This window comes from Populus trichocarpa, chromosome 5 (assembly GCF_000002775.5).
Source record: "Populus trichocarpa isolate Nisqually-1 chromosome 5, P.trichocarpa_v4.1, whole genome shotgun sequence".
NCBI lineage: Eukaryota > Viridiplantae > Streptophyta > Magnoliopsida > Malpighiales > Salicaceae > Populus > Populus trichocarpa.
Genome location: NC_037289.2, coordinates 3,172,645 through 3,199,953, shown reverse-complemented (window position 1 = coordinate 3,199,953; position 27,309 = coordinate 3,172,645). Strand labels below are relative to the sequence as shown.

At 34.4% G+C, this 27,309-nt stretch overlaps 1 protein-coding gene across 24 annotated transcripts; it reads left to right on the top strand.

Moving 5' to 3' along the window:
- The first annotated feature begins 1,397 nt into the window (after positions 1 to 1,397).
- On the top strand, positions 1,398 to 25,610 carry LOC18098939 (putative pentatricopeptide repeat-containing protein At1g12700, mitochondrial). Of its 24 annotated transcripts, none has more exons than XM_052452678.1 (4): positions 1,398 to 2,518; positions 6,202 to 6,315; positions 15,299 to 16,012; positions 20,245 to 20,373. In XM_052452678.1, exons 1-4 carry the CDS (start codon positions 1,546 to 1,548, stop codon positions 20,259 to 20,261), a joined length of 1,818 nt encoding a protein of 605 aa, XP_052308638.1. In that variant the 5' UTR covers positions 1,398 to 1,545; the 3' UTR covers positions 20,262 to 20,373. The 24 variants fall into 24 exon arrangements, 22 of the variants coding, with proteins under 22 accessions (XP_052308638.1, XP_052308640.1, XP_052308636.1 ...); XM_052452680.1 differs by having other exon boundaries at positions 6,202 to 6,735; positions 15,719 to 16,012; XM_052452676.1 differs by having other exon boundaries at positions 1,398 to 2,598; positions 6,282 to 6,315.
- Positions 25,611 to 27,309: the final 1,699 nt, after the last annotated feature.

Here is a 27,309-nt window from a genome sequence, read left to right as displayed (position 1 = left end):
TAAGGATAAAATAATTTTTTTTATATTTTATTATATATTATTCATCATAACCAAACATGATATAGATACAATCACTTTATCTTGTACATTACTGTCAAACACAATATTCTTTTCGTTTTTTTTTTCTGTCTTGTTTCCTATGTCTTTTTATCCTGGAAAAGTAATAAAACGCTACTTATATACTGAAAAAGAAGAGAGAAAATCAAACAAAAAATTTAAAGAGAGAGAAAATGCTCAAATGACTTTCAAACTACAAAAACGTCGATCATTATGTTAATAGGTTCATTTTGTTAAGAAAAGTTAAATAAAGATGGTTTTTTCTATAATCATGTCGAGAAAAAGTTAATCAAGGTTCATTAATTTTTTTTATTCATTTTCTTGAATGCTGATTTTTTGATAAAAGGTGATCAAAAAACTATTTAGTAAGTCAACAATCATCTACCATGTTATTTGTTATGGCAAAATAAATTAGAGCAAACAATATTATGTTTGCTTTAAAAATATTTAAGATAAAAAAAATAAACTATCACGCATGCAGGGATAGGCTTTTTTTATGAAAGGCTAAGCTCATCATTGTCTAACCTTTTTTTTGTCTTTCATACTAATTTTTTCTATTTAAATACTAATTAATGTCCAATTTATTTTTAAATAATGATTGATATTTTTATATGTTTTTTTTTAGTTTTATAATGCTTAAAAGAGATTGATATAATTTGTGTTAATTCATTACTAGAATATCCTTATAGACTTTGTGTGTGTGTGTGTACAAATCAAATAAATCTCAACATGTAAAACTTGGTAATGTAATTTTAGATAATGAAATTGTAATTAAAAAGGTTCGATAATCAAAATAAAAAAAAATTAACATTGTTCATATAAAACACATACACTATAAAATTGGAAGCAACTAGTGTCTATTTATTAATTACTCTCTTGAACCTACTTTAAAGAAATAAAAAGATGCAAGTATGAGAGATAGATCATGAATGAAAATTTTTTTTTATCGCTTTTGGTGCCTTGTATATTTTATTTTTCTTATATCCATTTCTTTTTATTAAAATAAAACACAAAAAATAACAAATAAAATACCACAAATTATTAAGACCACAACATAAAAAATTTTCATACATACACCACCTGATTTGTTTTTTTGTTTTAAAATTATTTTTTTTTAAAATAAATTTTTTATTTTTTTTTTCAAATTAATTGTTTTTGATAATTTTATATCGTTTTAATACGATAGAGGTAAAAATAAATTTAAAAAAATTTAAAAAATATTATTTTAATATATTTTTAAATAAAAAATAATTTAAAAAATAAAATTTAGTTAAAAAAAAAACTATTAATATATTTGATAACAATTTCAGGACTCCAAAATTTGTTGGCAACATGTTTTGTTTAAGGGGAAATGATAGAAAGTCAAAGCAACAAGTGTAGCTTAAGAAAGAGACACATAATAGATTGGAAAAGCTTCCATCTTCGGCTTCGAAGAAGGTGAGGAACAAACAGTCAGAGATACCGCAGCTTTTTAACCTAACAATAACGATGTTCACGCGGAAAAGCGCTTTTAGAGCTACTGCTTCTGATTTTCGGAATCTTCAACAACATATGGAAATGGGTATCGTTCCTTCTTTCTTATTCTTCAATCATTACCACATCTCCACTTCTGCTTGTACTAAGAAACCTTCTTTGCCTCACAAAAATGGTGGGTTTGTTAGTAATAACAGCACTAACATTAGTATTGATGATGCTTTGGCTTCATTCTATCGCATGGTCCGCGTGAATCCTAGGCCATCTGTTGTGGAATTTGGCAAATTCTTAGGGTCCTTCGCTAAAAAGAAACAGTATTCAACTGTTGTCTCTTTGTGCAATCATATGGATTTGTTTGGAGTCACCCACAATGTTTATTCTCTAAGTGCATTGATTAACTGCCTTTGTCGCTTGAACCATGTTGATTTTGCTGTCTCTATCTTGGGAAAGATGGTCAAACTGGGTATTCAACCTAATGTTATCACATTCAATACACTACTCAATGGGCTCTGTATGGAGGGAAAGATTAAAGAGGCAGAAGAGTTGTTTAATGAGATGGTACGGCAAGGGCATGAGCCCGATGTAATTAGCTATAATACTATAATCAATGGTTTGTGCAAAACTGGCAACACAAGTATGGCTGTTGACGTGTTCAAGAAGATGGAACAACATGGGTGTAAACCAGATGTGGTGACATATAGTACAATCATAGACAGCCTTTGCAAAGATAGGCTAGTTAATGATGCCATGAAATTCTTATCTGAAATGGTGGAGAGGGGCATTCCATCAAATGTTGTTACTTACAGCTCCATAGTCCATGGTTTTTGCAATTTAGGACAACTGAATGAAGCTACTAGATTGTTCAAAGAAATGGTTGGTAGGGATGTTATGCCAAATACAGTGACCTTCACTATTTTGGTTGATGGGCTGTGCAAAGAAGGAATGGTTTCAGAAGCTCAACGTGTCTTTGAAACAATGATTGAAAAAGGTGTAGAGCCAAACATTTACACTTACAATGCTTTGATGGATGGGTACTGTTTACAGCGCCAAATGAATGAGGCCAAGAAGGTGTTTGAAATCATGATTCACGAAGGTTGTGCACCTGATGTACATAGTTACAACATCTTGATCAATGGATATTGCAAAAGTAGAAGGATGGATGAGGCAAAATCACTCCTTGCTGAAATGTATCATAAAGCATTGAATCCTGATACTGTCACCTACAGCACTCTTATGCAAGGACTGTGCCAATTAGGAAGACCTAAGGAAGCTCTCAATCTTTTCAATGAGATGTGTTCTTCTGGCCTGCTTCCAGATATGATGACTTACTCGATTTTGCTAGATGGCTTCTGCAAACATGGATATTTGGATGAGGCATTAAAACTGCTCAAGTCAATGCAAGAGAAGAAATTAGAACCTGATATCGTCCTTTGTACTATTCTTATTGAAGGCATGATTATCGCTGGGAAGCTTGAAGTTGCGAAGGAACTGTTTTCCAAGCTTTTTGCTGATGGAATACGGCCTACTATACGGACATACACTGTCATGATCAAGGGACTGCTGAAAGCAGGGCTGTCAGATGAAGCATACGATTTATTTAGAAAAATGGAAGATGATGGCTTCTTGCCAGACAGTTGCTCATATAATGTTATCATTCAAGGATTTCTTCAAAATCAGGACTCATCAACTGCTATACGACTTATTGATGAAATGGTTGGTAAAAGATTCTCGGCGGATTCGTCTACAGTTCAGATGTTATTGGATTTGGAATCTCAAGATGAAATCATAAGCCAATTTATGCGTGGAAGCTCTCAAGGTAGAAAAATAAAGTGACATTTTCCTATCAAGTGACGTTGTAGGCTGATGAGCCTCTTGTGAGTTCTAACGATACTCTGTTCTTTAACTTTAATGAATGATCTGTAACATCTAGGGTGACTTCCTGTGATCTGTTTTGGCACTGGATCTCACCTTGCATTGTGTTGACTTGAATCTATGTGTATAAAGTACAAAGTATACAATAAGCAGTCTTCTTTTCCTTTATGCGATGAATTTTTTAACTTGAAGTAGGTATTTCTTGTTTGGAATTTGCACCTAACATCGTGAGCTCTACTAATCCTAACAAAGGGATGCTTCAAAAAAGTGAACTCGAGGGTTCTCTTAACCTTGTTTTATTATCCAAGTTACAACAGGTTTTCTTGGAGCTGATCTGAAGGTGTTGTTGATAAAGCTGGCAATCTTGCTGTAGAGACAATTGGTTAGCAGAGTCTCATCTATCCAGAGAATCTACAGTTTCAGAACACGTGCAGAAATGGTGAAGGATACCTCGGTTGCCATCATCATGTGAATCTACAGTTTAACAGTTTAACAGAAGCATAGAATTATATTAGGTTGATCAAAAATTATTTTACAATAAAACCAAACTCATACCTGAAACCCGAGCTCGAGTGGAGCAAGTCTGAATGTAGATTAAGCTCAAAACTCATCTTGCAGTCTTTTAAAATTTAACTTTTCAACTATCTATTTTATAACCATTATTAAAATCTTGTTTTTTTTTTCAAGTGGGATAAAAGTTTTTTAGAGGTTTCCACTTCTACACTACTTAGTAGAGTTTATGCTCTACTATTTGTCCAATAACGAATTTGGAGTTAATGGCATGTTTTGCCCTTGTATTCTTGCTTTTCTTGGTAATTTTCCACTGTACAAAATCTATGTAGAAATAAATTGGCTGTTTTAGAGTAGTGCAAGGAGGAATGGAGTCTTTTATGAGGACAGATGGACGTGCAAGAGGGACACAGTCTAATCTTGTGAATCCGAACTACATTATGTCTCTCTTCGTTAGTTTGCTTGAATCTGCCAACTTCAATATTCCTTTGGAAATTGCGTTGGTGCTAGATGAAGAGTGTAAGTCTTTTCCAAGTAGTTAAATTCACTTACGTTGCAGGATTCTTTGTTCTTTGTGCCTCCCTGAGGCTCGAAACCTATGATACTGTTTCAGCTGATCTCGCTTATACATGATGACAGTTTTCTAATTTCTAAGTCGTTGATTAAGACTACAAAGCAAGATGGATGTTGGAAGCAAAAAAGAGAAAAAGTATTATTGATGGAAGATAGTTTTAACAGTTCTGATTTTATGATCAATGCACTACAATTGTGAACTGCGTAACTTCAGTTTTGTGAGGCAATACCAGTGGAGATGTGAAGGATTCTTCTACAGATTCTCCCATTTTTATGATATAGAGATGCCAAGTTTTCTACTAGAAGCCTGTCTTACTTTTAAAACATCATGGATTGGCATGCTTGGAGATGATCATAGAGCTACTTTCTTTGTAACCCTGTCTGGTTATGGCTTGGCTGCTAAGATGCATCAGGTAAAGTGATGAAAGCAAGAGCCAAAGTTTCTCGTATGTTCATGTACATAGTACATACCAAGGGTGAAATGATATAAAGTGAAAGACAACAAGTGTATAACGTTTTGGGCTTCAAATAAAAAGTAAAATGGTCCATTGCCCTTTGGGTTCCTTTCATAAATGGTTCTGGCGAAGCTGAACCCAAGAAGGCAAGACACCCAGAATTGAGAGAGAGATACGGAGTTGAGTGGAAAAGCTTTCATCTTCGGTTTCGAAGGAGGAGAGGAACAGTAAGACAGACAGCATCTTCTTAACCTAACAATGATGATGTTCATGCGGAAAAGCGCTTTTAGAGCTACTGCTTCTTCTGCTCCTGCTTTTCAGCTTCAACAACAACTTATGGAAATGGGTATCTTTCCTTTTCGTCCTGATTTCCCATTCTTATTCTTCAATCACCACCACTTCGCAACTTCTTCTTGTACTAAGAAACCTTCTTTGCCTAAAAAAAGTGGTGGGGTTGTTAGTGATATTAGCAATAACATTAGTATTGATGATGCCTTGGCTTCATTCTGTCGCATGGTCCGCGTGAATCCTAGGCCTTCTGTTGTGGAATTTGGCAAATTCTTAGGGTCCTTTGCCAAAAAGAAACAGTATTCTACTGTTGTCTCTCTGTGCAATCAAATGGATTTGTTCGGTGTTACCCACACTGTTTATTCTCTAACTATATTGATTAACTGCCTTTGTCGCTCGAACCATGTTGATTTTGCTGTCTCTGTCTTGGGTAAAATGTTCAAACTGGGTATTCAGCCTGATGTTATCACATTCACTACTCTACTCAATGGGCTCTGCAATGAGGGAAAGATTAAAGAGGCCGTAGGATTGTTTAATGAGATGGTACGGCAAGGGCATGAGCCTAATGTGATTAGTTATACTACTGTAATCAATGGTTTGTGCAAAACTGGCAACACAAGTATGGCTGTTCACGTATTCAAGAAGATGGAGCAACACGGGTGCAAACCAGATGTGGTGACCTATAGTATAATCATAGACTGCCTTTGCAAAGATAGGCTAGTTAATGATGCCATGGAATTCTTATCTGAAATGCTGGATCGGGGCATTCCACCAAATGTTATTACTTACAGCTCCATAGTCCATGGTTTTTGCAATTTAGGACAACTGAATGAAGCTACTAGATTGTTAAAAGAAATGGTTGGTAGGGATGTTATGCCAGATACAGTGACCTTCACTATTTTGGTTGATGGGCTGTGCAAAGAAGGAATGGTTTCAAAAGCTCAACGTGTCTTTGAAACAATGCCTGAAAAAGGTGTAGAGCCAAATATTTACACTTACAATGCTTTGATGGATGGGTACTGTTTACAGCGCCAAATGAATGAGGCCAAGAAGGTGTTTGAAATCATGGTTCGCAAGGGTTGTGCACCTGATGTACAGAGTTACAACATCTTGATCAATGGATTTTGCAAAAGTAGAAGGATGGCTGAGGCAAAATCACTCCTTGCTGAGATGTATCATAAAGCATTGACACCTGATACTGTCACCTACAACACTCTTATGCAAGGTCTGTGCCAATTTGGGAGACCTAAGGACGCTCTAAATCTTTTCAAGGAGATGTGTTCTTATGGCCTGCTTCCAAATTTGGTGACTTACTCGATTTTACTAGATGGCTTCTGCAAACATGGGCATTTGGATGAGGCATTAAAACTGCTCAAGTCAATGCAAGAGAAGAAACTAGAGCCTAACATCGTCCTTTATACTATTCTTATTGAAGGCATGTTTATCGCTGGGAAGCTTGAAGTTGCAAAGGAACTATTTTCCAAGCTTTTTGCTGATGGAATACGGCCTACTATACGGACATACACTGTCATGATCAAGGGACTGCTGAAAGAAGGGCTGTCAGATGAAGCATACGATTTATTTAGAAAAATGGAAGATGATGGCTTCTTGCCGGACAGTTGCTCATATAATGTTATCATTCAAGGATTTCTTCAAAATCAGGACTCATCAACTGCTATACGACTTATTGATGAAATGGTTGGTAGGAGATTCTCGGCAGATTCGTCTACATTTCAGATGTTACTGGATCTGGAATCTCATGATAAAATCATAAGTCGATTTATGCGTGGAAGCTGTCGATAGAAAAATGAAGTGACATTTCCCTATCAAGTGACGTTGTAGGCTGCTTAACCACTTGTTAGGTATCACAGTACTCAGTTCCTTAACTCTATTGAATTGTTTGTAACATCCAGGGTGACTTCTAGGGATCTGTTTTTGGCACTAGAGCTCACCTTGCATTGTGCATTGACTTGAATCTGTGTATAAAGTACAGAGTGTACAGTAACCAGTCTTGTTTTCCTTTATGCGATGAATTTTGTAACTTGAAATAGGCATTTCAAGTTTTGAATTTGCTACTAACATTGTGACCTCTACTAATCCTAGCAAAGGAATGATTCAAAAAAGTGAACTCGAGGGTTCTCTTCATCTTGTTCTTTTATCCAAGTTACAGCAGGTTCTCTTGGAGCTGATCTGAATGTGCTGTTGACAAGGCTGGCAGTCTATCTGTAGAGAGAACTGGTTGGTAGAGTCTCATCTATCCCGAGAATCTACAATTTTAGAACACATGCGGAAATGGTGGAGGATACCTCGGTTGCCATCATCATGAAAATCTACAGTTTTAACGGTTTTCTTGAAAAGAGGGACTCTACAGAAGCAGTAACACAAGCTTAGGTTGTTTTATGCATTTCAAGTGGTCATTTGCATGGTACTCGAATTGTTTGATTCAGGTTTTGATTTCCAGAGTCTGCAGACAGGTTGTTTTAAGTGGATGGCTGCTTGTCTTTATGGTATACACTCGCAAAAAGTCCTGCGTGCTGCTTCTCATTTCTCAGTCTCAATTAATTCTTCTTGTTGCTGTACAAGGAGACTTGTCTCTCCACCCATCGTGTAACAAGGCTTGCTCAACTCCTTTAAGCTTTGCTGTTGTTCTATTCTTCTTGGCTAAATGAAGTGTTTGTACAGTATTGACCAGGTACATTATTCATTTGCTCGATCAGGATTAAACTGCAATTCTGCAGAAAATGAGGTGAGGAGATTTAAGAAGGATTCTTGCCATTAGAACATCTTGTCGTTCCTTTGATTAATGCCAAATTGTATGCAGCAGCTTTCGAGCCTTCAAAGAAGATTATATCTTTAATCTTGAGTTAAATATTATCTTAATCCTAAAACTTAAACCGTGAAATCTGATAAATAGTTGTATTCCCTCAATTTGAAGTTGCTGGTTCCCTTCTTTGATTCTCATCAATTGGATTGCAGAACATTGAGAAGGTAACCATTCTTCAAAAACTTAAAGTTGGTATCACAGAAAAATTAAAACTGCTTATTCGCATAGAGTTTCAGCTTTAAAGCAGCTGGCATTATTTGAGCCAATCCCTGATGTATTTGACAGGGAGCAGCACTATTTTAGGCATCATATAGCTATATCGTCATCCCAGCTTATTATATAAACAGAGCATAGTTTGGGAAATGTGGAGTGATGATTGAGAACTGACTGGATAAAACTATTTTCCCTTGATTTTAAAGTTTATTTCATAACTTCTGCTCTACATAGAATGTCATGTTCTTTTATCGATTTCCCAAACCCAACATGCTACTTTGAAATGTGTCTGTAAATTTCATGTTCTTTCTGAGGTGTTTCAGTGTTTACTTTTAAGGAAATTCTGTTAGCTGAGGGTTTCGGTGCAAGAACAGAGTAGAGTTGTTTCTTTTTTTCTTCAAATCCAAAGACTAGAAGAATATTGATCTCCCGTTCTTAGGATTTTAAGGGCTTTTGGGCGTTTTATTTTCTGATTAGGCTGGCCCTGCTCCATGGATTTGGAACTTCTTGTTTCTTACAAAATATTTCCCAGTTACACATTCCACGGCAGCATTTTTTCAAGTACTTGAGATTGCAGTGCAAATTACTTTCTAAAATAGTTTTTTATATAAAAATAATTTTTTTTCAGTTTTTTTTTAATTTTCAATATCAATTTATTAAAAATATTAAAAAACAATAAAAATAAATTAATTAATTAATATTTTCACAAGCCCAAAATATTTTAAAAAAACACAGCATTGATCCATATATATACATTTTGACAGTTTGCTATGGAATGTTTCTGTACTTGAAGCAATTGGACAGATATTTACCCCAGGCTTTGAGAAGTAAAAACGGTTACGCAAACAGTTTTTTTTTAATATATTAAAATAATATTTTTTTTAATTTTTTAAAATTATTTTTAATATCAACACATTAAAATAATTCAAAAACATATAAAAATAATTTTAAATAATTTATTTAAAAAAAATTAATTTTCAAAACGTTTCTATTCATAATAAAGATAAATTAATTATTAACTATATTTTATTTAAAAGTGATTAACAGTTTGACAGTAGTTATTTTTTAAAATATTGTTTTTATGGTAAATATATTCAAATAATATTTTTTAAATTTTTAAAAATTATTCTTAATATTAATACATTAAAATATAAAAAAGTATAAAAAAATTAATTTATATTATATAATTAATTTGTCCAATTCCAATCTGATATGGAATGAAATACTAAACGTGACTTAATCGAATACAAAGGCTACGCATTTATATGATTGTTTTTTTTTTTTTTAAAGGGTTTAATGTTGATATGTTTGTTAATTTAAGAATATTTTTAATTTTTAAAAATAATTCGAGTATTTTTAGAAGATTAGTTAAGAGGAGAACGGTCCCTTGCCCATTGGGTTCCTTTCATAAACGGTTCAGGCGAAGCGGAAGACAAGACACCCAGAATTGAGGACGAGTCACGGGGTTGAGTGGAAAAGCCTTTATCTTCGGCTTCGAAGGTGGAGAGGAACAGTCAGAGAGACAGCATCTTTTTAACCTAACAATGACGGTGTTCATGCGGAAAAGCGCTTTTAGAGCTTCTGCTTCTGCTTTTCAGCTTCAACAACAACAAATGGAAATGGGTATCTCTCCTTTTCTTCCTGATTTCCCTTGTTTCTTATTCTTCAATCATCACCACTTTCTTACTTCTACTTCTACAAAGAAACCTTCTTTGCCTAAAAACAATGATGGGTTTGTTAGTAATAATAGCAATAACGTTTGTGTTGATGATGCCTTGGCTTCATTCTATCGCATGGTCCGCATCAATCCTAGACCTTCTGCTGTGGAGTTTGGCAAATTCTTAGGCTCCTTTGCCAAAAAAAAACAGTACTCCACTGTTGTCTCTTTGTGCAATCAAATGGATTTGTTTCGAGTCACCCACAATGTTTATTCTCTAAATATATTGATTAACTGCCTTTGTCGCTTGAACCATGTTGATTTTTCTGTCTCTGTCTTGGGCAAGATGTTCAAACTTGGTATTCATCCCGATGCTATCACTTTCAATGCACTCATTAATGGGCTCTGCAATGAGGGAAAGATTAAAGAAGCAGTAGAGTTGTTTAATGAGATGGTAAAGAGAGGGCATGAGCCCAATGTAATTAGCTATAATACTATAATCAATGGTTTGTTCAAATCTGGCAACAGAAATATGGCTGATCACGTGTTCAAGAAGATGGAACAAAATGGGTGCAAGCCAAATGTGGTGACATATAATACAATCATAGACAACCTTTGCAAAAATAGGCTAGTAAATGACGCCATGGAATTCTTATCTGAAATGTTGGATCGGGGCATTCCACCAAATGTTGTTACTTACAACTCCATAGTCCATGGTTTTTGCAATTTAGGACAACTGAATGAAGCTACTAGATTGTTCAAAGAAATGGTTGGCAGGGATGTTATGCCAGATACAGTGAGCTTCACTATTTTGGTTGATGGGCTGTGCAAAGAAGGAATGGTTTCAGAAGCTCGGTGTGTCTTTGAAACAATGACTGAAAAAGGTGTAGAGCCAAATATTTACACTTACAATGCTTTGATGGATGGGTACTGTTTACAACACCAAATGAATGAGGCCAAGAAGGTTTTTGAAATCATGGTTCGCAAGGGTTGTGGACCTGTTGTACATAGTTACAACATCTTGATCAATGGATATTGCCAGAGTAGAATGATGGACGAGGCAAAGTCACTCCTTGCTGAAATGTCTGAAAAAGAATTGACTCCTGATACTGTCACTTACAGCACTCTTATGCAAGGCCTGTGCCAAGTAGGGAGACCTCAGGAAGCTCTAAATCTTTTCAAGGAGATGTGTTCTACTGGCCTGCTTCCAAATTTGGTGACGTACTCGATTTTGCTAGATGGCTTCTGGAAACATGGACATTTGGACGAGGCATTAAAACTGCTCCAGTCAATGCAAGAGAAGAAATTAGAACCTGATATCGTCTTTTATACCATTCTTATTGAAGGCATGTTTATCGCTGGGAAGCTTGAAGTTGCAAAGGAACTATTTTCCAAGCTTTTTGTCGATGGAATACGACCTACTGTACATACATACAGTGTCATGATCAAGGGTCTTCTTAAAGAAAGGCTGTCAGATGAAGCATACAGATTATTTAGAAAAATGGAAGATGATGGCTTCATGCCGGACAGTTGCTCTTATAATGTTATCATTCAAGGGTTTCTTCAAATTCGGGACTCATCAACTGCTGTACGACTTATTGATGAAATGGTTGGTAAAGGATTCTCAGCGGATTCAACTACATTTCAGATGTTACTGGATCTGGAATCCGACGATGAAATCATAAGCCGATTTATGAGTGGAAGCTCTCGAGGTAGAAAAATGAAGTGACATTTTCCTATCAAGTGACATTGCAGGCTGCTGTACCTCTTGTGAGTTATCACAATACAAAGATCTTTAACTTTAATGCATACAATAACCAGTCTTGTTTTCCATTATTTGATGAATTTTCTAATCTTAAAATAGGTATTCCAAGTTTTGAATTTGCACCTAACATTGTGACCTCAACTAATCCTAACATAGGAATGATTCAAAAAAGTAACGAAAGCAAGAGCCAAACCCTGATACAAGATGCCTGTTTCTGGTATTGATCATGTTATACTGTTTCTCAAGCATGATGGTGGGAATGCTTATCTAGCACCTAACCTACCTCATCATACATCATGTGTTAATAGCAAGGCATTGCAAATAAGGCGGGGCCAATTAAGACTTAGCTGGAGGTGCAATAAGGAAAAAAAAAATTATTATTATTATTACAATAATAGTTTTAAAAGTCAACTCATGATTGAGCAGGGTAAGGTCCAAGTTATGGGACGGATGGTTATCGTGGGTTGATTCGAGTTACTACATAAATAAAAATAATTATTATCATAATTTTAAAACTTAACTCAAGGCAAAGTTTAGATTACAGGTTGGGAAGGTTAACTCGGTTAACCCAATCTTTTTTTAAAAATAATCAAAGCAATCTTGTTCCGATAAAAAATAATTTTTAAAAAATTCAACAAGTTTTTGACCTATGTTATATCTCGGGTTGACCTGAGTTTTTGATCAGGTTAGGTCGAGTCAATCTTTTATATATTTCTTCTTAAACTCAGATAGTTTAGACCTCGGGTTGACGTGATTTCGGGTCAACCTGTTAGATTAGTTCTAGTTTTGTAACTAGAATTATTATAATATTATCAATTTCATCACTTAATATAAACTAAAGTAAAAAAAAATTTAATTATTTTTTAAAATATGTAAATTTGACAACAATACATATTAAGAATAAAATAAATTTTTTATATTTTATTATATTGTGCGCACCATAACCAAACATGATATAAATATAGTCGGTTTATCTTGTACATCACTGTCAAACACAATTCGCTTTGTCCTTTTTTCTTTCTTCTTTTCCTATGTCTCTTCTATCCTGGAAAAATAATCAAACACTACCTATATGTTAAGATAGGAGAGAGATAAAAATTTAAAGAGAGAAAATACTCATATGATCATATTCCAACTACAAAAAATATTGATTTTTGTGTCAATAGATTCGTCTTCTTGAAAAAAGTTCAATGAATGTGATTTTTGCTATAACCATGCCGAAAAAAAGTTGATCAAGGTTCATTATTTTTTTCTTCATTTAATTATTTTTTTAGAGTAATTAGAGGGTGTTTTGGAGCTAGGAACGAGTTTAATGCATTTCATGTGAGATTGTTTTAGATGTTTTCAGGTAAAAACGAATAGAAAAATGAATTTTTAGAATCCAAATACTTAAACACTGATTTTCTTTTCATAGGAGGTAATCAAAAAACTATTTAATAGTTGACAATCACCTATCATAGTAGATGATTTGTTGTTTATTACAATAAAAAAATAACTAGAGCATACAATATTACGTTTTCTCCAAAAATAAGATAAAAACAATAAACTACCAGGCAGGCTGGGGTAGGCTTTTTTATGAAAGGCCAAGGTCATCGTCGTCTAATCTTTTTTTTTCTTTCATATTAATTATTTTTATTTAAATATTAATTAATGTCCCATTTATTTTTAAATAATGATTGATATTTTTCTATGTTTTTTTTTAGTTTTATAATGCTTAAAAAAGATTAATATAATTTGTGTTAATTCATTATCAGAATATCCTTAGACATTTTGTTTATATAAAAAAATACAAATCAAAAGAAATCTCAACATATAAAAACCTGGTAATGTAATTTTAGAGGATGAAATTGCAATTAAAAAAGTTTGATAATCAAAATAAAAAAAAATAACATTGTTAATGTGGAAAGTAATTAGTATGTATTTATTAATTACTCTCTCAAATCTACTTAAAAGAAATAAAAAGATACAAGTATAAGAGATAAATTATGAGTGAGAATATATTTTATTGTTTTTGGTGGATCATAAATTTTTTTTTTTATTTTTCTTATACCTATATTTGTTTTTTCAAAATAAACCACAAAAATATAACAAATAAACCACAACATAAAATTTTCTATGCGTAGATCATTTTTTTAGAAACGGTTTGTGTTTCAAATTGTTTTTTTAAAATATTGATTTTTAATTTTTTTAATTTTAAATTAATTTTTTTAAATAATTTTATATCGTAAGTTTAAAAAAAATTTAAAAATAAAAATAATATTTTAATATATTTTTAAATAAAAAATTCTTTAAAAAATAAACATTATTATAATTAAAAAAAAAATTAATATATATGATAACGATTTAAGGACTCAGAATTTTTTTGCAATATGTTTTGTTCAAGGGGAAATGATGGAAAGTCAAAGCAACAAGTGTATAGCTTAAGAAAGACACAGAGTAGATTGGAAAAGCTTTCATCATCGGCTTTGAAGGAGGTGAGGAACAGTCAGAGATAACGCAGCTTTTTAACCTAACAATGATGATGTTCACGCGGAAAAGCGCTTATAGAGCTACTGCTTCTGATTTTCGGATTCTTCAACAACATATGGAAATGGGTTTCTTTCCTTCTTCTTTCTTATTCTTCAATCATCACCACATCTCCACTTCTGCTTGTACTAGGAAACCTTCTTTGCCTCAAAACAATGGTGGGTTTGTTAGTAATAATAGCACTAACATCAGTATTGATGATGCTTTGGCTTCATTCTATCGCATGGTCCGCATGAATCCTAGGCCTTCTGTTGTGGAATTTGTTAAAGTCGTAGGCTCCTTTGCCAAAAAAAAACAGTACTCTACTGTTGTCTCTTTGTGCAATCAAATGGATTTGTTCGGTGTTACCCACAATGTTTATTCTCTAAATATATTGATTAACTGCCTTTGTCGCTTGAACCATGTTGATTTTTCTGTTTCTGTCTTGGGTAAAATGTTCAAACTGGGTATTCATCCCACTGCTAGCACATTCAATGCACTCATTAATGGTCTCTGCAATGAGGGAAAGATTAAAGAGGCAGTAGGATTGTTTAATGAGATGGTACGGAGAGGGCATGAGCCTAATGTGATTAGCTATAATACTATAATCAAAGGTTTGTTCAAATCTGGCAACAGAAATATGGCTGTTCACGTGTTCAAGAAGATGGAACAAAATGGGTGCAAGCCAGATGTGGTGACATATAATACAATCATAGACAACCTTTGCAAAGATAGGCTAGTAAATGACGCCATGGAATTCTTATCTGAAATGCTGGATCGGGGCATTCCACCAAATGTTTTTACTTACAACTGCATGGTCCATGGTTTTTGCAATTTAGGACAACTGAATGAAGCTACTAGATTGTTCAAAGAAATGGTTGGCAGGGATGTTATGCCAGATACAGTGACCTTCACTATTTTGGTTGATGGGCTGTGCAAAGAAGGAATGGTTTCAGAAGCTCGGCATGTCTTTGAAACAATGACTGAAAAAGGTGTAGAGCCAAATATTTCCACTTACAATGCTTTGATGGATGGGTACTGTTTACAGCGCCAAATGAATGAGGCCAAGGAGGTGTTTGAAATTATGATTCGCAAGGGTTGTGCACGTGGTGCACATAGTTACAACATCTTGATCAATGGATATTGCAAAAGTAGAAGGATGGATGAGGCAAAATCACTCCTTGCTGAAATGTATCATAAAGCATTGAATCCTGATACTGTCACCTACAGCACTCTTATGCAAGGTCTGTGCCAATTAGGAAGACCTAAGGAAGCTCTCAATCTTTTCAAGGAGATGTGTTCTTATGGCCCGCCTCCAAATTTGGTGACTTATGTGATTTTACTAGATGGCTTCTGCAAACATGGGCATTTGGATGAGGCATTAAAACTGCTCAAGTCAATGCAAGAGAAGAATCTAGAACCTAATATTGTCCATTATACTATCCTTATTGAAGGCATGTTTATCGCTGGGAAGCTTGAAGTTGCGAAGGAATTATTTTCCAAGCTTTTTGGGGATGGAATACGACCTGATATACGGACATACACTGTCATGATCAAGGGACTGCTGAAAGAAGGGCTGTCAGATGAAGCATACGATTTATTTAGAAAAATGGAAGATGATGGCTTCTTGCCAAACAGTTGCTCATATAATGTTATCATTCAAGGATTTCTTCAAAATCAGGACTCATCAAGTGCTATACGACTTATTGATGAAATGGTTGGTAAAAGATTCTCGGCGGATTTGTCTACATTTCAGATGTTATTGGATTTAGAATCTCAAGATGAAATCATAAGCCAATTTATGCGTGGAAGCTCTCAAGGTAAAAAAATGAAGTGACATTTCCCTATCAAGTGACATAGTAGGTTGATGAGCCTCTTGTGAGTTATAACGATACTCGGTTCTTTAACTTTATTGAATTGTTTGTAACATCTAGGGTGACTTCTAGGGATCTGTTTTTGGCACTAGAGCTCACCTTGCATTGTGTGTTGACTTGAATCTATGTAGTACAAAGTCCAAAGTATACAATAACCAGTCTTGTTTTCCTTTATGTGCTGAATTTTTTAACTTGAAGTAGGTTTTTCAAGTTTGGAATCTGCACCTAACATGTGACCTCTACTAATCCTAACAAAGGAATGATTCAAAAAAGTGAACTCGAGGGTTCTCTTCATCTTGTTCTTTTATCCAAGTTACTGCGGGTTTTATTGGAGCTGATCTGAATGTGCTGTTGACAAGGCTGGCAATCTTTCTGTAGAGAGAAATGGTTAGCAGAGTCTCATCTATCCAGAGAATCTACAGTTTTAGAACTCATGCGGAAATGGTGGAGGATACCTCGGTTGCCATCATCATGACAATCTACAGTTTTAACGGTTTTCTTGAAAAGAGGACTCTACAGAAGCAGTAGCACAAGCTTAGGATGTTTTATGCATTTCAAGTGGTTATTTGCATGGTACTCGAATTGTTTGATTCAGGTTTTGATTTCCAGAGTCTGCAGACAGGTTGTTTTAAGTGGATGGCTGCTTGTATTTATGGTATACACTCGCAAAAAGGCCTGCGTGCTTCTTCTCATTTCTCAGTCTCAATTAATACTTCTTGTCTCTCCACCCATCGTGTAACAAGGCTTGCTCAACTCCTTTAAGCTTTGCTGTTGTTCTATTCTTCTTGGCTAAATGAAGTATTTGGACAGTATTGACCAGGTACATTATTTCTTTTTCTCGATCGGGATTAAACTGCAATTCTGCAGAAAATGAGGTGAGGAGATTTAAGAAGGATTCTTGCCATTAGAACATCTTGTTGTTCCTTTGATTAATGCCAAATTGTATGCAGCAGCTTTCGAGCCTTCAAAGAAGATTATATCTTTAATCTTGAGTTAAATATTATCTTAATCCAAAAAATCAAACTGTGAAATCTGATATATTTTTAATTGTGCTTGTAAAGATACAAGTATCAACTCAAAAATAATCTAGTTTGGGAAATGTGGAGTGGTGATTGAGAACTGACTGGATAAAACTGTTTCCCTTGATTTTTAAGTTTATTTCATAACTTCTGCTCTACATAGAATGTCATGTTCTTTGAAATGTGTCTGTAAATTTCATGTCCTTCCTGAGGTGTTTCAATGTTTACTTTCAAGGAAATTCTGTTAGCTTAGGGTTTTGGAGCGAGAACAGAAGAATATTGATCTCCCGTTCTTAGGATTTTAAGGGCTTTTGGGCGTTTTATTTTCTGATTTGGCGTCATCTAATAAATATGACCGGCAGCTGGCCCTCCTCCATGGATTTGGAACTTCTTGTTTCTTACCACATATTTCCCAGTCACATATTTTGCGGCAGCATTTTTTCAACTAATTGCAGTGCAGATTACTTTTTAAAATAATTTTTCATATGAAAATATTTTATTTTTAAAATCAACATATTAAAACTATTAAAAAACAATAAAAAAAATTAATTAATATTTTTTCATGCCAAAATTATTTTAAAAAATCCGTAAGCATTTTGACAGTTTGTCATGGAATGTTTCTGTACTTCAGAAGTAATTGGACATATATTTACCCCAAGCTTTGAGGGGCCGGTGTTTGAATTTGAGAAAATGTCTGGAAATCTAAAGCTGTGGTTAAATTCATATAAATCACCGAGACTGGAACCCGGCATCTCCGGTGAGAACCGATTATCCTCACCAGCTAGATTATAGCTTTGATTGTTGTTTTGTATTAATAAATACATATCTCTTATTAGGTTTAATTTCGATATTTTAGGATGCAGCATGATAAAGTACCTCAAGTTTGCTTGATTTTTACGAATCAAGCATATTAAGGATCATTCTAGACGGTAATTTCTGCTTGCAAAGGCTATGCATATTAAAGTCCTAAAAAATTAATTTACATTTTATAATTAATTTGTCCAATAATGAAATACTAAACGTGACTTAATCGAATACAAAGGCTACGCATTTTCATGATTGTTTTTTTTTTAAAGGGTTTTATTTATGTTGAAATGTATGTTAATTTAAGAATATTTTTAATTTCTTAAAATAATTCGAGTATTTTCAGAAGATTAGTTAAGAGGAGAACGGTCCCTTGCCCATTGGGTTCCTTTCATAAACGGTTCAGGCGAAGCGGAAGACAAGACACCCAGAATTGAGGACGAGTCACGGGGTTGAGTGGAAAAGCCTTTATCTTCGGCTTCGAAGGTGGAGAGGAACAGTCAGAGAGACAGCATCTTTTTAACCTAACAGTGATGGCGTTCATGCGGGAAAGCGCTTTTAGAGCTTCTGCTTCTGCTTTTCAGCTTCAACAACAACAAATGGAAATGGGTATCTCTCCTTTTCTTCCTGATTTCCCTTGTTTCTTATTCTTCAATCATCACCACTTTCTTACTTCTACTTCTACAAAGAAACCTTCTTTGCCTAAAAACAATGATGGGTTTGTTAGTAATAATAGCAATAACGTTTGTATTGATGATGCCTTGGCTTCATTCTATCGCATGGTCCGCATCAATCCTAGACCTTCTGTTGTGGAGTTTGGCAAATTCTTAGGCTCCTTTGCCAAAAAAAAACAGTACTCTACTGTTGTCTCTTTGTGCAATCAAATGGATTTGTTTCGAGTCACCCACAATGTTTATTCTCTAAATATATTGATTAACTGCCTTTGTCGCTTGAACCATGTTGATTTTTCTGTCTCTGTCTTGGGCAAGATGTTCAAACTTGGTATTCATCCCGATGCTATCACTTTCAATGCACTCATTAATGGGCTCTGCAATGAGGGAAAGATTAAAGAAGCAGTAGAGTTGTTTAATGAGATGGTAAAGAGAGGGCATGAGCCCAATGTGATTAGTTATACTACTGTAATCAATGGTTTGTGCAAAACCGGCAACACAAGTATGGCTGTTGACGTGTTCAAGAAGATGGAACAAAATGGGTGCAAGCCAAATGTTGTGACATATAGTACAATCATAGACAGCCTTTGCAAAGATAGGCTAGTAAATGACGCCATGGAATTTTTATCTGAAATGGTGGAGAGGGGCATTCCACCAAATGTTTTTACTTACAACTCTATAGTCCATGGTTTTTGCAATTTAGGACAACTGAATGAAGCTACTAGACTGTTCAAAGAAATGGTTGGTAGGGATGTTATGCCAAATACAGTGACCTTCACTATTTTGGTTGATGGGCTGTGCAAAGAAGGAATGGTTTCAGAAGCTCGGTGTGTCTTTGAAACAATGACTGAAAAAGGTGTAGAGCCAAACATTTACACTTACAATGCTTTGATGGATGGGTACTGTTTACAGCGCCAAATGAATGAGGCCAAGGAGGTGTTTGAAATCATGGCTCGCCAGGGTTGTGCACCTGATGTACGTAGTTACAACATCTTGATCAATGGATTTTGTAAAAGTAGAAGGATGGACGAGGCAAAATCACTGCTTGCTGAAATGTATCATAAAGCATTGAATCCTGATACTGTCACCTACAGCACTCTTATGCAAGGTCTGTGCCAATTTGGGAGACCTAAGGACGCTCTAAATATTTTCAAGGAGATGTGTTCTTATGGCCTGCTTCCAAATTTGGTGACTTACTCGATTTTACTAGATGGCTTCTGCAAACATGGGCATTTGGATGAGGCATTAAAACTGCTGAAGTCAATGCAAGAGAAGAAACTAGAGCCTAACATCGTCCATCATACTATTCTCATTGAAGGCATGTTTATCGCTGGGAAGCTTGAAGTTGCGAAGGAACTATTTTCCAAGCTTTTTGCTGATGGAATACGGCCTCCTATACGGACATACACTGTCATGATCAAGGGACTGCTGAAAGAAGGGCTGTCTGATGAAGCATACGATTTATTTAGAAAAATGGAAGATGATGGCTTCTTGCCAAACAGTTGCTCATATAATGTTATCATTCAAGGATTTCTTCAAAATCAGGACTCATCAACTGCTATACGACTTATTAATGAAATGGTTGGTAAAAGATTCTCGGCGGATTCGTCTACAGTTCAGATGTTACTGGATTTAGAATCTCAAGATGAAATCATAAGCCAATTTATGCGTGGAAGCTCCCCAGGTAGAAAAATAAAGTGACATTTTCCTATCAAGTGACGTTGTAGGCTGATGAGCCTCTTGTGAGTTATAACGATACTCTGTTCTTTAACTTTAATGAATGATCTGCAACATCAAGGGTGGCTTCCTGGGATCTGTTTTTGGCACTGGATTGTTAGAAAATTGTTGTTACATCACTGATATTAAAAGATAGGATCGAATAATTGAGAAGTTAAATTTTCAAATTTAGAATCATCCATTCATGAGCAAGAAAAAGAAATTTAAGTCAATGACTAATGTAATTTTGACAATTTTAATAACTCAATAAAGATACCAAAATTCTTATTTTTAAATATCATTATACAAAATAATTTTTTTAACAATTGGATAAATATTTTTTCTGACTTTCATGCTTAACTTGAACTACTTATCACTAACATCTTATTAACCCGATTTTTTTACCAACTATTCAAAGCTATCTTCTATGGATATCTAAAAAAATATTTAAATAAGATCATGATGATCTACAAGCCACTTAATTGCTTAAATAAGATCATGATGATCTACAAGCTGGCTTCTCGAACAATTAACATCTTGGAACTTCAGATCGGGAAACCAGCAGTGATCAACTAACTTTTCTATCAATGCAACTGCAGGGTATTGGAAAACGTATGTACGAGCTCAATCCATCATCAGAAACTTCATTTCTCCATGGGGAACCAGGGATGGGTGTGGTTTTTTATTCTTCTGCCATCCCGTCCCCCCTCTCCAAAGACAAGCACGAAACCAAGAAGTTCAATCTGCTGCTGATCCAGAGCTGTTTATCCTGCATTGCCACCAATCCTATTATTAGATTTCATAATTTACAAGCAGATATTCTGCCAATGGAAAGTTTAATTATATCATTGTGTTTCACCAACACACTCCATTTATCCATGTTGTTCAATGAACACTATTTATACCCCAGACTCCCTCTTTCCCCTTGACTCGTGGTCATATTGAACAAGAAAGCGAGTGAAAGTCAACAAGGGTATATAGTCCTGGGCTTCAAATAAAAAGAAAAACGGTCCATTGCCCATTGGGTTCCTTTCATAAATGGTTCAGGCAAAGCTGGACTCAAGACACCCAGAGTTGAGGAAGAGTCACGGGGTTGAGTGGAAAAAGACTCATGATTGACCAGGGTGAGGCCCAAGTCATGAATCAGTTGTTTATCATGGGTTGGTCCGAGTCACTATATAAATAAAAATAATAATTATTATAATCTTAAAACTTAATTCAAGATAAGATTCAGGTCACGAGTCGGGATAGTTAACTCATTTAACCCAATTTTTTTAAAAAAATAATCTAAGCAACCTTCTTTCGACCAAAAATAATTTTCAAAAAATTCAACGAGTTTTTGACTCATGTTCTATCTCGGGTTGACATGAGTTTTTTATCAGGTTAGGTTGAGTCAATCTTTTATCTATTTCTTCTTAAACTCAGACAGTCTAGATCCCAGGTTGACCTGATTTCGGGTCAACCTGTTAGATTAGTCCTAGTTTTGTAACTAAAGTTATTATAACATTATTAATTTCATCACTTAATATAAACTAAATTAAAAAAAAATCTAAATATTTTTTAAAATATGTAAATTTAACAACAATACACATTAAGAATAAAATAGATTTTTTCATATTTTCTTATATCGTGTGCACCATAACCAAACATAATATAAATATAATCGGTTTGTCTTACATCATTGTCAAACACAATTCTCTCTTCGTCTTCTTTTCTTTCTTCTTTTCCTATGTCTCTTCTGCCTTGAAAAAATAATCAAACACTACCTATATATTAAGAAAGGAGAGAGAAAATCAATCCAAAAATTTTAAAAAGAGAGAAAATACTCAGATGATCATATTCCAACTATAAAAAATATTGATATTTGTATCAATAGGTTCGTCTTTTTGAGAAAAGTTCAATGAAGGTGATTTTTTCTATAACCATGCCGGAAAAAAATTGATCCGGTTCATTATTTTTTTTTTCATTTAATTATTTTTTTAAAGTGATTAGAGTGTGTTTTGGAGCTAGGAACGAGTTTATTGCATTTCATGTGAGATTGTTTTAGATGTTTTCAGGTAAAAACAAATAGAAAAATGAATTTTTAGAATCCAAATACTTAAACACTGATTTTTTTATCATAGGAGGTGATCAAAAAACAATTTAGTAGCTGACAATCACCTATCATAACAGATGACTTGTTGTTTGTTACAATAAAAAATAACTAGAGTAAACAATATTATATTTGCTCCAAAAATAAGATAAAAAAATAAAATATTAGTCACGCTGGGGTAGGCTTTTTTATGAAAGACTAAGGTCATTGTCATCTGATCTTTTTTTTTTCTTTTATGTTAATTATTTTTATTTAAATATTAATTAATGTTCCATTTATTTTTATATAATGATTGATATTTTTCTATGTTTTTTTTTAGTTTAATAATGCTTAAAAGAGATCAATATAATTTGTGTTAATTCATTACCATAATATCCTTATACATTTTGTATATATATAAAAATACAAATCAAAAGAAATCTGAACATATAAAAATTTGCTAATTTAATTTTAGAGGATGAAATTACAATTAAAAAAGTTCAATAATCAAAATAAAAAAAATAACATTGTTCATATAAAACATTACATACATAATAAAATTTATTGTGCTCGGAGACTAACTAGTATTTATTTATTAATTACTCTGAATCTACTTTAAAAAAAAAGATACAAGTATAAGAGATAATTCACAAGTGAAAATATTCTTATTATTTTATGTGGATCATAGATTTTATTTTCTTTATTTTTCTTATATCCAATTTTTTTTATCAAAACAAACCACAAAACATAACAAATAAAATATCAAAAATTACTAAAACCACAACATAAAACTTTCCATATATAGATTACTTATTTAAAAACATTCTGTTTTTGTGTTTTAAAAGTATTTTTTTAAATTGATTCTTATTTTTTTTATTTTAATTTTTTTAAATAATTTTATATCGTTTTAATCAAGTGAAGTAAAAAATAAATTTTATAAAATATAAAAAAATTATTTTAATATATTTTTAAATAAAATATACTTTAAAAATAAATATTATTACAATTAAAAAAAACTCTTTTAATATATATGATAACAATTTAAGGACTCCAAATTTGTTTTGCAATATGATTTGTTCAAGGGGAAATGATAGAAAGTCAAAGCAACAAGTGTATAGCTTAAGAAAGAGACAGAGAGTAGATTGGAAAAGCTTTCATCTTCGGCTTTGAAGGAGGTGAGGAACAGTCAGAGACAACGCAGCTTTTTAACCTAACAATGATGATGTTCACGCGGAAAAGCGCTTATAGAGCTACTGCTTCTGATTTTCGGATTCTTCAACAACATATGGAAATGGGTATCTTTCCTTCTTCTTTCTTATTCTTCAATCATCACCACATCTCCACTTCTGCTTGTACTAGGAAACCTTCTTTGCCTCAAAACAATGGTGGGTTTGTTAGTAATAATAGCACTAACATCAGTATTGATGATGCTTTGGCTTCATTCTATCGCATGGTCCGCATGAATCCTAGGCCATCTGTTGCGGAATTTGGCAAATTCCTAGGGTCCTTCGCTAAAAAGAAACAGTATTCAACTGTTGTCTCTTTGTGCAATCAAATGGATTTGTTCGGTGTTACCCACAATGTTTATTCTCTAAATGTATTGATTAACTGCCTTTGTCGCTTGAACCATGTTGATTTTGCTGTCTCTATCTTGGGTAAAATGTTCAAACTGGGTATTCATCCCACTGCTAGCACATTCAATGCACTCATTAATGGTCTCTGCAATGAGGGAAAGATTAAAGAGGCAGGAGGATTGTTTAATGAGATGTTACGGAGAGGGCATGAGCCTAATGTGATTAGCTATAATACTATAATCAAAGGTTTGTTCAAATCTGGCAACAGAAATGTGGCTGTTCACGTGTTCAAGAAGATGGAACCAAATGGGTGCAAGCCAGATGTGGTGACATATAATACAATCATAGACAACCTTTGCAAAGATAGGCTAGTAAATGACGCCATGGAATTCTTATCTGAAATGCTGGATCGGGGCATTCCACCAAATGTTTTTACTTACAACTGCATGGTCCATGGTTTTTGCATTTTAGGACAACTGAATGAAGCTACTAGATTGTTCAAAGAAATGGTTGGCAGGGATGTTATGCCAGATACAGTGACCCTCACTATTTTGGTTGATGGGCTGTGCAAAGAAGGAATGGTTTCAGAAGCTCGGCTTGTCTTTGAAACAATGACTGAAAAAGGTGTAGAGCCAGATATTTCCACTTACAATGCTTTGATGGATGGGTACTGTTTGCAGCGCCTAATGAATGAGGCCAAGAAGGTGTTTGAAATCATGATTCGCAAGGGTTGTGCACCTGGTGCACATAGTTACAACATCTTGATCAATGGATATTGCAAAAGTAGAAGGATGGATGAGGCAAAATCACTCCTTGCTGAAATGTATCATAAAGCATAATAAAGCATTGAATCCTGATACTGTCACCTACAGCACTCTTATGCAAGGTCTGTGCCAATTAGGAAGACCTAAGGAAGCTCTCAATCTTTTCAAGGAGATGTGTTCTTATGGCCCGCATCCAAATTTGGTGACTTATGTGATTTTACTAGATGGCTTCTGCAAGCATGGGCATTTGGATGAGGCATTAAAACTGCTCAAGTCAATGAAAGAGAAGAAACTAGAACCTAATATTGTCCATTATACTATCCTTATTGAAGGCATGTTTATCGCTGGGAAGCTTGAAGTTGCGAAGGAACTATTTTCTAAGCTTTTTGGGGATGGAACACGGCCTGATATACGGACATACACTGTCATGATCAAGGGACTGCTGAAAGAAGGGCTGTCAGATGAAGCATACGATTTATTTAGAAAAATGGAAGATGATGGCTTCTTGCCAAACAGTTGCTCATATAATGTTATGATTCAAGGATTTCTTCAAAATCAGGACTCATCAACTGCTATACGACTTATTGATGAAATGGTTGGTAAAAGATTCTCGGTGAATTTATCTACATTTCAGATGTTATTGGATTTAGAATCTCAAGATGAAATCATAAGCCAATTTATGCGTGGAAGCTCTCAAGGTAGAAAAATGAAGTGACATTTTCCTATCAAGTGACGTTGTAGGCTGATGAGCCTCTTGCGAGTTATAACGATACTCTGTTCTTTAACTTTAATGAATGATCTGTAACATCTAGGGTGACTTCCTGGGATCTGTTTTTGGCACTGGATCTCACCTTGCATTGTGTTTTGACTTGAATCTATGTGTATAAAGTACAAAGTATACAATGACCAGTCTTGTTTTCCTTTATGCGATGAATTTTTTAACTTGAAGTAGGTATTTCAAGTTTGGAATCTGCACCTAACATCGTGACCTCTACTAATCCTAACAAAGGAATGCTTCAAAAAAGTGAACTCGAGGGTTCTTTTAACCTTGTTCTATTATCCAAGTTACAACAGGTTTTCTTGGAGCTGATCTGAAGGCGTTGTTGACAAGGCTGGCAATCTTGCCGTAGAGACAAATGGTCAGCAGAGTCTCATCTATCCAGAGAATCTACATTTTCAGAGCGCGTTAAGAAATGGTGAAGGATACCTCGGTTGCCATCATCATGTGAATCTACAGTATAACAGTTTTCTGGAAAAGAGGACTCTACAGAAGCATAGAATTATATTATGTTGATCAAAAATTATTTTACGACAAAACCAAACTCATACCTGAAGCCTAAGCTCGACACAAGCAAGTAGACATGTAGATTTAAGCTCAAAACTCACCTTACATGGAAACTCTTTCTTTTAAAATTGAGTTTTCAACTTCTTATTTTATAACCATCATTAAAATCTTTTTTATTTTTCAAGTGGGATAAATTTTTTTTTAGAGGTTTCGACTTCCACACTACTTGTAGAGTTTATGCTCTACTACTTGTCCAATAACGAATTTGGAGTTAATGGCATGTTTTGCCTTGTATTCTTGCTTTTCATGGTATTTTGCCACTGTACAAAATCTAAGTAGAAATAAATTGGTTGTTTTAGAGTAGGAGGAATAGGGTCTTTTATGAGGGCAAATGGACGTGCAAGAGGGACAGAGTCTAATCTTGTGAATCCAAACTACATTTTGTCTCTCTTCGTTAGTTTGCTTGAATCTGTCAACTTCAATATTCCTTTGGAAATTGCGTTGGTGCTAAATAAATGAAGAGTGTAAGTCAATTCCAAGTAGTTAAATTTACTTACGTTGTAGGATTCTTTGTTCTTTGTGCCTCCCTGAAGCTCGAAACCTATGATACTGTTCCTGCTGATCTCGCTTGTACATGATGGCAGTTTTCTATATCAAAACAATCTAAAAATATTAAAATTTTAATTGTTTTAAAAAATAAAATTTAATAAAAAACCGATTCCACCGCAGCGCAGTCCCATATGAAGCTAAGCGGTGTCACTAAACGGACAATGAAGATTGTTAAGAGCGAGAGAGATAGGTTGTTAATTAGAGCTTAAAGGGGCTAATGTTCCCATGAATTGGAGTTTAGTGTCGTCACTCGACTAATAAACATTTTGCTATCCTTCACCCAAAATATATATATATATATATATATATTTGTATGTTTTCTTTTTCAAGTTAGCAAGATGATTAGAAAAGGACAAGAGGAATACTATTGTAATGATGCAGGAGCAGTGCATCAACTAGTAATGAGAGCTGCTCGTGTTTTCGCGCAGGAAGTGTTTTAACACTGATAAAAAAATAAACAGGAACCAACCTAGTTGAACTTCTCAGTCTTGTTTGACGCAAGTATCTGAGAATCCTAGGTGCTGGTGGAGGTGCATGCGCGCATGGTAGCGATGTTTCTCTCTGCTTTTCAGTTTCTGATCGTGTGGTGTGGGGCTACTGATCAATATTAGGGCTTTTGAACTTGGTGTCTTTGCCACTTAATTAAGAACAGGTTTGAAAGAAGAAAGTCTTGCAGTGAAAGATGATTTCTGCTGGGGATAATGATTGCCATCAACTGGAAGCTTTCATG

Excerpts from the sequence above, each read along its gene's own strand:
- LOC18098939 (XM_052452661.1), top strand. The coding sequence starts at position 5,199 with ATGATGATGTTCATGCGGAAAAGCGCTTTTAGAGCTACTGCTTCTTCT. Across the intron at positions 6,316-15,298 it reads GGTTCGCAAGGGTTGTGCAC|GTGGTGCACATAGTTACAAC; the intron begins CTGATGTACAGA and ends AGGGTTGTGCAC.